The 11,213-nt window shown below is 44.9% G+C and overlaps 1 protein-coding gene across 2 annotated transcripts in view; it reads left to right on the top strand.

The window, feature by feature from the left end:
* Positions 1-516: 516 nt before the first annotated feature.
* The window catches only part of RGS7BP (regulator of G protein signaling 7 binding protein), a 99,362-nt gene continuing 88,665 nt past the window's right edge, over positions 517-11,213 (top strand). The window contains exons 1-2 of one of the 2 annotated variants that reach the window (XM_082723093.1): positions 517-1,387; positions 2,292-2,458. In XM_082723093.1, the coding sequence (XP_082579219.1) occupies positions 1,223-1,387; positions 2,292-2,458 (332 nt within the window). In that variant the 5' untranslated portion in view covers positions 517-1,222. Of the gene's footprint in view, positions 1,388-1,573; positions 1,635-2,291; positions 2,459-11,213 lie in introns of those variants that run through there. The other variant, XM_082723094.1, reaches the window with a different exon arrangement.

The raw sequence follows: 11,213 nt of genomic DNA, 5'->3' as shown, positions 1-11,213 counted from the left end.
TGTCTCATAAGGGAGACCTGGAGGCTCGCTCTTGTTATGTCTCCAACGGGAAACAGAACGGTCTGGACACTCTGGAACACAAGACCAGGAACGTTACTGGTGAAAACGAGAGGAGGACCGATTTGACTGAAACTGTGGGTTCTGCCCTGCTGGCTGCTAGTCCCCTCCCTGTATGCCCAACAAAGACAAAACAAAAACAAAAACACAACTACACCAGCAACACACTCAGGGAAACAAGGCTTTCCTTTTAGGTCAATCAAGACATTTTTCTTTTGAATGAACAACCACGCTTGCGCCTCCGTCTGGGCTTTGATTCTCAGATGGCCTGAGATGGTGAGGGCCTTCCACGCACACAGGTTGGTTTGAAAACCATGTTTAGGTCCCAGCATGTGGCAATGTGCTCCACTCTGATGACACTTTGCGCTTCTAAGAATAGCGCAGATGAAGTAATATTGCAACTGACGTTCCCGGGGATTTGATTGGGTAAGTGCATAAACTGTGGAGGGAGAAGGGGGGGGGGGTTCTCTGGCCGGATCACATTAGTATTCCCGTCCTATCAATGTGCGGGGCAGCGCACAACGTCAGGCGGACCGATTCCCGGCGTCTGCCAGTCCCGCCACGGATTCATTTGGGATCCTCAAACAGATGAGCCCGTAGAGACGGGGGATCAAGGCAGCCTATTAGAGCCGACTGCCTGCTTCGGGGACTGCCAGCCCTTCCAGGCCCGGCGACGGGGGGGAGGGAGGGGAAAGACGACGGAGCGCCGCTGCGGGAAGACACTGAAGCCGGAGCGACTCTCGCAGCCCCCCCACCCCCACCTTACAGCGCAGGCTTTGAAAGCTGCTCCCCCATCTGAATGGAAACTCAGAACCGCCTGGCGGCGCGTTCCTCCTCGCCCAGCGTTGCGATCCATGCCGAGGGGAAGGTAGTGCGAGCCCGCGCCAGCGCCCAGCTCCCGGGACAGGGCCGGCAATGCTGCTGAGCAGAACTTGACCGAGCCCCTTCCTCGCTGCTCCGTGGAAGCGATGCTGCACGGCACAGCCAGCGCTTTCCCGGCTCTCCTTCAAGCTGAAGGTTACCCACCCGCGCAGCCAGCCCCAACCCTGTGAGCGCCGCGCCTCGATTCCCGGCTCCGGCTGCTTGGCGGCGCGCAGGGCAACGACCGGGCCGCCCGCGCCGGGGCGCACTGCACCAGCGGCTTCGGCTTGGTGGATGTGTATGCATGAGTTCTGCACCGAATGGGCGCAAAAAGCGCCCCAGCCGGTCCACCCGCTCCTCGATCTTCCAGATCAGCAAGCCCCCGCTGCAGAGCGGGGATTGGGAGCGCAGGGGCAGCAACTCCGAAAGCGCCCACAAAACCCAACGAGCCCTGGACGACTGCAAGATGGTAGGTGAAAACTGCGCCTTTTTTTTTTTTTTCTTTTTTCTTTTTTTTTTTTTGGAGAGGAGGTGGGAGCATCTTGTATGTTAATCGTTTGCTTGACTGCCAGCCACTCCTCCACCCTCAGCTCCTCCATGCCGATCACGTGCACATGCACTATTTTTAAATCTGCAGTCCCCAGATTCGGGGTGACACCCGGGTCGTAATGTCCCCGCAAAGAAGTGCCACGGCAAGGGTCTTAGGGTCAGCGGCTGTAAGTCATGCCTCTACCCCCTCAGAGAATGGTGGATAGGAAAGACACGGTGAAGTGGCTTGCTCACCAGGGAGGGAGAGGATGGGAAGGAGGGGGTGCTGCTTTGTGGGGAGACAGCAGCAAATAAACCCAAACAGAGCACACGGGGCGCTGCAGAGGGGACGAAGGTTCCAGCGCAAAGGCTGTGGCCGGTCTTCCAGTCAGGATCCTAAGCCAGTCTCTGGTTCAGTGGCCTGGGAGGAGGTGAACCGTTTCCCTATTGCAACCTATCTTTGGCCTTCTTCCCCACGCAACTTAAAATCCTTATCTTAGCTGTAGTAAAGGGGATCATTATATGTGAGAGTTCCCAGCATCAAGCTCTAGTGACCTGGGAGTGGCATACGCTCTTGCTCTTCAGAAACTGAATTGGGGTGCGGGGGAGCGGGGCGGGGGGGGGGGGCGGCGGGAGGACGTCCGGAAATACAGCTTCTGCGCCCGGACTTACTGATGAAAATAAACACTCGCCTTGGACAAAGAGAAACTTGCCATCTTTCTACCTTGATCTTTAAGCAGTCTGTAGCTGGAGACTTGTGGAGTTGGCTGAGGGGTCACTGCAAACCCATGTTTGTATACACCCAAATAGGAAATGTTCCTGAAAGAAAGTCAATTCTTTTCCAGCTTGTCCAGGAGTTCAACACGCAAGTGGCCCTGTACCGAGAGTTGGTTATTTCTATCGGGGATGTCTCTGTCAGCTGCCCCTCACTCCGGGCGGAAATGCACAAGACCAGAACCAAAGGCTGTGAAATGGCTCGTCAGGCACACCAAAAACTTGCTGCCATCTCAGGGTAGGAGACTCTTGGCATTATTTTTGGTCATTCGTATACTGATGCATGGATGCTGACAGTGATTTCTGGTGGTCAAGACCTCAGAAGTGATCTGCAAATCTGGGGTTTTAACCAATCACCCTGAGCCAGGACTCTTTAGAGAGCTGTAGACAGACTAACTAGGTGCCAAATTACAGTCTGAAGGTTGTGTGATTCTTAAATATACATATATTCAAGATCTGGGTCATTACGTGACTTTTCTTTTTTAAAATTAACTGGCAGTATGCTGTCCACATATCCGGACGCAGGGCTTCGGAATTTTTTTGCAGAATGTTTGGCTGTCAAAATGAAGTTAAGTCATCACTCCTCGAGATTATTTGTCATCTGCTGAACATCTACGGCACAAAAGGCCAGTTCAGTAGAGAGAAAATCTTTGCTAAATCCTAGATTGACTAAACTATTTATGCCATGAGATAAATTCCTATGATACCATTTAAAATAAAATCTCTAAAATAAAGTCTTAGATGTAAATTACTCTCCTCACTGTAGTGTATGAGAGGAAAGTTTTAACAGAAGAAAATTTTTATGAAGACTGGGGAAATGCACAAATCCCTCTAAACCTAGGCTGTTCATGTGCCCCTCCCCATTATTTTTATCTCTTTTTATCCCCCTTATGGGTCCCAGGTCCTACTTTAGGTGCTAAGACAGTGAGCAGAAACTTCTCCTCTGAGACCCCATCTACTTCTTCCTGATCTCTCATTCTCAGGAAAGATGTTAGTCATGGATTTTGTCAACAGTTACTATACTCAAGTAAGAACACAGAGTGAGGAAACACAGGAATCCTTATAGAAATACATTAAGTGTTTGAGTCCATCTGGCTATAACCTTTATCTCTTTATCTGTGTATGTCTGTATCATAATCAAAGTTCAAGTCTATTAGACTAAGCTGATAATGTTGCAGATTAGTCATGTGTAGGAATTGAATCTAATTATCCATTTGAAGAAATCACTCTGTCATTTTTAATGCCAATAATATATGGCCGATAATATGTATCGTGACTATATACATATATATATATATATATATACAGATTAGAAGGCCCTATGTTGCCTTTTTCAGTAACTGCATTTAACAAGTGGCATTTTATATCAAGAGAAAAGACACAGTATCTAATGTCCTTGAGATGAGACAAAAAGTATATTACAAACCTATTTCATTTGGTAGAAATAGTTAGAACCCTCATCCTTTTCTGTTTTAACTGTTACACTGTGCCTCACAGGAAGTGAATCCGGGATTCCATCTAGAAGGTGAAGGGGGGTTCAGTGTTTAAGGAATTCGGGGGAAGAAATGCAGCTGTGATAAATCCCAGACAAGAAGGAAGGTAGAACAATCAGAAGCACAAAGGGGAATAGTGGTGGAATAAAAACTGTAGAGAAACAATGATTCCAAAGAGAAAACAGCTTAACAACAGGAAATGTTATGCCCAGAGCTAAAGAGTAGCACCTTTGTCAACTTTGCGTCCAAGACTGTACGATGGGGTTATATTCAGGACCTCTCTAAGGAGAAACACAAACGGTGACAAGTTCTAATCACAGAAGATAGACTGGAGAAGGAAACAATGAGTTCGATTTAGTCTGCATTACCAAACACAAGAATTTCAGGTCCTTCCAAACCTTCAGGAAAGAAGGAGTCTGAAACTACTGGCTCAAAGTTGAGTTTTGAGGATTTGAGATGGATTTAATATCTCAGGGGTTGGTAGCCCCTTGCTACTTACTTTTATGTTACCTGAGAGTTTATATTATTGGGAGCAGTTTTCTAAGACTTAGTGGGGAAAATATGTTGTTCTTAGAGCCTTGCAAAGATAAGGCCTACTCTGTACAGTGTTTTAGGAGAGAATCTGAAACATTTTCTCCTTAAAATAATGAACACAATTTAACCTTCTTCCTTAAAAAAAAAAAAAAAAAGACAGCATTATGACCGAAGGAAATCCCTTTAGCTTCTTACCATCTGGGTTTCATTAATGAAGGATGTGATGATTCTTCTCAGTGCAATTCTGTTCCTAACATCGCTAGTTATGTTGGCTCTCATGTCAAGTTTAATGTGAAAGCTGGTAGGGAGACTGTAGTATTCACCTTAAACTCTGATGCAGGGTTAAGAAAAGCAAAGGCTCCTGGGGAATGTAGAAACAAAGCCTGGATTTCTTGAGCTCCCATCACTTGCCAGCACAATCCAGATAATTCATAGAATAATCCGCTGAGGGAGAGGTGATTATTATCCTTATTTTTACAAATGGGTCTCAAAGAGGTTAAGAAACTTGCCCAAAGTTACACAACTCAGAAGCGGTAGGACTGTGATGTGGCCCCACGTTGCATGCTTCTGAAATCCACGATCTTTCCTCTACATAATGCTGCGACTTGAAAAAGTATTATGTAAAAAGAAATGAAATACAAAAACACCCTAACATATGGGTGAATCAGAAGAGTTCGCTAAATCAAAGTTACAAAATGCCACATTATTAGGATTCTTTTTACATGAAATGCTCAGGAAAAAAGCACATCTATACACCTCAAAAAGGAGATTAGTGGCTGCCTAGATCTGGGGTAGGAACAGGGAGTCTCTGCAAATGAGCTTGAGGTAACTTTCTGGGGTGATAGAAGTGTTCCAAGATTGAACTGGTGATGATTGTACAACTAAATGGTTACTAAAAATCATTGAATTGCACATTCAAAATGAGTGAAGTTTATGATGTGTAAAATATAACTCAGTAAGTGCCCTGTGAAAAGGTATAATCACCATCACCATGAATAATAACACTCGGCCTTATTCTTTTCTACATACACACCTTTTAGTGAAAGGGCTGGGAACTATAGGGATGGGGAAACAGAAAACTTGACTCTCCGTGCGTTCATCAAGATGCCAGCCTGACACCTGTCACCTAAACTACAGTGCTTTGCTTTGAGTAGGAACACTGGTGGGACAAAAGCAAGACTTGGAGGAGTAAATGAAATGACTTATTTCTTAACCAGCACAGACCCCTCCTTTCCTGTTTATCACTTGGCACTGAAGCCGGAGGAGGGAGACTGGGTTGAAGGTAGGACAGGGTAAAAAGAGGACGAGGTAAGATAAAGAAGAGGAGAAAAGCCCATGAGTTTTGATTAAGCCACAGATGCTTAGACCCCTCTTTCCTTAAATGACACCCTGAGGGAATGGTGACCACAAGAAAACTGAGACTGTGTCTCTCCCTAGCCAGCCCTGGGGAAGAAGGCCATCATCACAGACATCTTTACAACAGCTTTTCAAACTGTGTCTAGATCAGCCAAAGTTGCAGTATATCCTTTTCTTTCAAAGGCAACTGTTGTTTTCTGGACAGAGCCAGCCAGGTGAACCCCCAGTCTCTTCTGCCTGGTTTGAGTGACCACAGCTACTGTCCCTTTACGATGCTGATCCCCTCATTGGTACTTAAGCTAAGAGGGGCCTCAGGGATCCCTTGCTAGAATAGTCCCCAAACTTGTTTTAGCAGCAGAATCTTCCTTCTGTCTACATGTGCAAAGTCAGACTTAGAAGGCAGATTTCAAGTGGCATTGCTGTGTGTGTGTGTGTGTGTGTGTGTGTGTATAACATACACACACACATCAGGGGTAGGTGGCTACTGGGGCCAGTGACTTTGTACTTCCTTCTCAAAACGACTTCCGAAATACCTCTGAAGAATCCCTAGGCCTTCAGGGCACAGAGTGTACTCATACAGCACCATTTCCTTTTTTCGTATTTGAGGAGATTTAGAGGCTTTCAAGCGGCTTTAGAGGCAACTTGGGCAAGTGTATGTGAAGATTTAGCATTTAGGCAGACCTCGGCAGAGAACCATCTTCTGTGACCTTGATGGAACTACTTCACGGTCTCAATCTCGATTCCCTTCTCTGTCAACTGGCTGTCATGCTCCCCACGGAGTAGTTGAGAGGGTTTGTGGGGCCAGGTAGGTGACTCCCAGCCTCCAGAAGTTACTCTGCCAATCCAAGGCTGCTCTAAGACTGGAGCCCATGCCCATCGCCCTGCGGTCTGGCGCCAGTTCCATCAAACATGTCCTGAGATCCAAGAGAAAAGAGCACAGCGTATGTGTGCAGGCTAGGAACAGCCCCAGAGGAGCCAGGGTCCTCCAGCAGATGCTGGGAGATGATGCTGTGGCCGGTGGGCTGGGCGTTGGCAGACAGGCACACTGGCCTAAGTACACAGACTATGCCTGTGTTCAAATCTCAGCCCTGCCTTTTTACAAATAGTGGAACCTCAGATAAAGGTAGATACTGTCCTTCCCTGCCTCCGTTTTCTCATCAGAAAATGGGGTTAATAGCTAATGAGACTGAATCATACAGTATTGTTAAGGACTGAAAGTGAAGCTACATCAAGCACTCAAAAGACTGACTAGCACATGGTTACACTATTAGGAAATTCAGATTGTGTTCAGGTAATTATTCATAAGACATGCAAAATTCAGGACATCGTGATACACTTATATGAAAAATAAATGTATCCATCAAATATTTTTCAAATACTTTGGTTGAAATAAATTTTTGTTTATCTTAGTTCCTTACATTATGTTTGGAGGAATCTTCTAGGTTGAAGCTTCCCAGATGGCTATCAAAAGGCTTTTTTTTTTTTTTTTTTTTTTTTTTTGAGAGCATGATTAAAGGGGAGAGACAGAGGTAAAGATTATCTCAAGCAGGCTCCACACTCAGCATAGAGCCAGACATGGGCCTTGATCTCACAGCCCTGAGATCGTGCCCTGGGCCAAAACCAAGAGTCAGATGCCCAACCAACTGAGCCACCCAGGAGACCCAAGGCTTCTTTAATACCTTAAAAATATATGGATATGTAAGGGTTCAAAAGTAGTTTAGAAAGATTTTCTTTGCGTAAATCAAACTGTATTCCTCATAAATTACATATTTACAAAAATCTTTTGGCCTAGCTCTGGTACAGGCTGTGTGATATTGGACAAGTCTGTTAAATTCTCTGCACACCTCAATGAAAGGGCTGAACTGAGGGACCTGAGTCTTCTTCTAGCTTCATCATTCCAGTGTTCTGTGTTAATTCAGGGTGAATCACAGACCTTGGTTACAGAACTAAGCTATAAAAAATAAAATAAGCATCATGCATGAAGTTCGATGATTGAATTCCAGAGACAATTTGTTGAGATGTGAACACATGGGATCACAAGGAGAATCTTAATTTTCTAATGGATTCTGAGAGTAATGTAATGAATATCATAGAGATTCATACCCAGAGATTTCAGATTTTTTTCCTCCAGCAATTAATTTCCAACCAACCACACCTAGTTTACTCTTCTTTTCTGCTTCTACCTCTCCTCCTGGTTTTTTTTTTTATTTTTCCTTTTGGTGTGTTTTAGTTTTGTTTGACTCCTATTTGACTTTTCTGCCCCATTTTTTCCAGGCCCACTTTTAGCTGGTTCTTATTTGTTCCTTGTTCTGTTTGGTAGGAAGTCAGGAGGGCAGGGAGAGGGAGAATTCAGATTGGCAGCTCGCTCAGTAATGCTTCCTTTCCACGGCAAGGCTGACACGGCAGCCAGTACATGGGGTGGGAGAGTATGGAAGTGTTTGGTGAGCCTGGAGGCAGCCCCCTCAGCTTTCTTAATCCACGGGATGGAGGAGGCCTTATTAGTCCCAGAGGCCTGGTTGGCAAGCCTGCCACGCCCCCCACTCTGTCCTGTGTGTTCCCTTTCTATTACAGGTGTTTTTGGTTTAAAAATGTTAACTCTCACTGTTCAGATAATGAAAGGGGAGTTCCATCTGCTATCCATCAAAGAGAAGGGCCGGAGAACAATTCTCTCTTAGTGTGCTAGGGCTGCAGCGACAAAGTAGGCCCCAGTGGGTGGCAGAAACATCACGAAGTTCCTGTCGCACAGAAGGAGGCTGCACATCCAAGATCAAGGTGTAGGGAGGGGTGGTTCCTTCTGAGGGTTGGGAGGAAGAATCTGTTCCTCTCTTCTAGCTTCTGGGGGTTTGCTGACACTCCTGCTTGTTCCTTGACTTGTTGAAGTGCCTCTGTCTTCATTTTCATACATCCCTCCCCCCGCCCGCCGCCATGTATGTGTGTGGATCCAAATTTTTTTTCTCTATAAGGCAACCAGTCATATATCAGTCATATCAGATTGGGGGCACCTGATCTATTCTGGTCTGACTTCACAGTAACAGAACTAATTGCATCTGCAACAATGTATTTCCAAAGAAGATCTCATTCTTAGGTACTAAGAGTTAGGACTTCAACATAGGAATTTAGGGCTGAGGAGACTTAATTCAACCCAGAGCAAATACCTTTGGCCCATCTGTAGGAGAATGAACACTTTGGGTTGTTGGGCCCAATGGGAATGGAGGTAGAGCTCTTCCCAACACCTCCACACAAAGACTCCCCAGTGCCCAGTGCTTTATCATTTGCAAGACTTCACTTTGCTCACATTAGGGGTGGAGTTTGGGACCAAGGACTAGATCCCTTTCTGTATGCAATAAATGTGATCACAAAGGTACTGAATCCCCAATATGGTCAGCCCTTGACTCTAATTAATTTAGCTACTAGTGTATAAACGTGGAACCAAAATCCAGCTGCAGGAGAGAATATCTGAAGGGAGGGAGATAGGAGAGCCTTGTGACAGTCCACATACACGGTGTTCACATTCTCTCGTCTTCTTGGCTAGAAGTCGGCCGGTGCTGGTGGTCTCTCCATAGTACTAATATTGTTGCTTAAGAACCATAAGCAACTGACACAGTACTGACTCAGACCAAATTAAAGAACAGTGTTATTATTAGCCACAAAATGACAGGTGATATGGAATCTAGACAGGGGCTCTCCCGTTGCCTGTTGAAGTCAGCCTTTTTATGCTTTGAACAGATCTAGTGACCTTCACCCTGCTAGAGCCTTCTTAACAAATGCGCCAGTCAGAGAGAAAATTAAATTAAAATGAACTTTCGGAAAATTTACTGTCACTTTATTATTTAGATGGTGAAGTACAAGAGAGCAAAGACGTGCTTCATTCATGCTTGCTCCCTGTGTGCCAAGTCAGTGAGGATGTGTCCCTTCTGTTCTTTCATTAACTTTAGTTGGTATTGTAAAACCTATTCCAACAAAGACTTCAGTAAGAATTGACCAGTTAGACTAACTTACATTTTATGATGTTATCTATTACTTTGGACCATTATTTCTTTGTGATTTGTAGCTGTAAAACCAGTATGTTGGTTTTAAACAACAGAAGACTTAAAAAGCACACTTACGGGGTGCCTGGGTGGCTCAGTCGGTTAAGTGTCTGCCTTGGGCTCAGGCCCTGATCTCAGGGTCCTTAAGTTCTACATCAGGCTCCCCCTGGCCCCTCCCCCCTCATGCTCCCTCTTTCTCCCTCTCAAATAAATAAAATCTTTAAAAAAAAAAAAAAAGGCACACCTACAAGCACTTTCCAAGGTGTAGGTAGCAGACAGGGTGTTATTTTAAGGTTACTCAAGTCAGGTTTAAAGTTATTTGATAAAATATCACCCTAACATCTATCTGCTCAGTGGATATGGAATAGTTGAATAATGATTTTTCCATTAGGATCGCCCTTAAAAGCCATCTTCTAAAAGGATATGTACATAAAGCACAGCTCAAGAGCGGTAACTATATTCATTTATTTCCTCTGCTCTACAAGACAAGACTTTTTAAAAAAGCAAAAACCACATGAAAAAACATTTAATTGCTTGTCTATATCCATATATGCCCATATGTATAGTCCTTGTCTATATGTATATATGCATGTATTTATATATAAACAAATACTCAAATTGGTCATAAAGACTCTTGTTAGTGTAAAGTGTCTGAGCCTTTAAATGGAAGAGCTGATTTAGCAAATAAAGGTTCCCCCACCAGGTTAACAAAAATCAACTTAACATTTGTGGCTGGAAGGAAACTAATCATCTACAACCATTTAACTGAGTTTGAGCAAAGGTGGGGATATATGGATGAATCCAGAAGTCAAACCCCTAGTGTATTCTTTAGGCACGAAGAATGAGTGAGTCAGTAAATAATAAATCCTCCTCTCCTGTCAGGTAGTAAACTCTGTGAGCTTTTATCTTCCGCAGTGTCCACTGTCTCTCTCCTCTCCTCCGCATTTCTGAGGTCACCCTCTTAGCTCACAGGTGGTCCCCCCGAGGCCATCAAGCACCGCACTGTCTCCCAGTTGGTCTCCATACCACCTGTCTCTCACCTCTTCTTTTCAGCTTATTCACTAATTCTAGATGAATGCTCCTGTCATTTTCTTTCGATCTTGCCACTTCTTTGCCTTTGAACTTGAAGCCCTTGCCCATTACCTAAAGCAGTGTTTCTTCAAAGCTCATCCTCCCAGACTGGCGGTCTCAGAATCACTGGTGCCCTCACAGCTAAAGAAGCAACATCTCTAGAGAGTAAGGGGTGGAAATTCCAATTTTTAACAAGGACCACCCCATTCCCCCCGGGGATTCCTGAACATGCTAAATATCAGGGCTGGCAGCCTAAAGCCGTGATTCTCAACTTGGGCTACACACTGGAACCACCTGGAAAGCTTTAAAAAATTGCTGATGCGCGAGGTCCATCCCTAGAGTTTTTTTATTTAAACGATCTGGGATGCAGCCTGGGTGTTGAGATATTTTTTTTAAAGCTCCCCAAGTGGGCATCTGTATCAAAGTGGCTTACATTTGGCTGCATTGAACAAAAAATTCAAAGAAGCAGTTGCTTAAAGACACCAGGATTTCTTCTGTCACAGAAAAGCAG

Source organism: Mustela nivalis (assembly GCF_964662115.1).
Source record: "Mustela nivalis genome assembly, chromosome: 3".
Lineage (NCBI taxonomy): Eukaryota > Metazoa > Chordata > Mammalia > Carnivora > Mustelidae > Mustela > Mustela nivalis.
The sequence above is the reverse complement of the archived record's forward strand: the minus strand, read 5'-3'. Positions and strand labels throughout refer to the sequence as shown.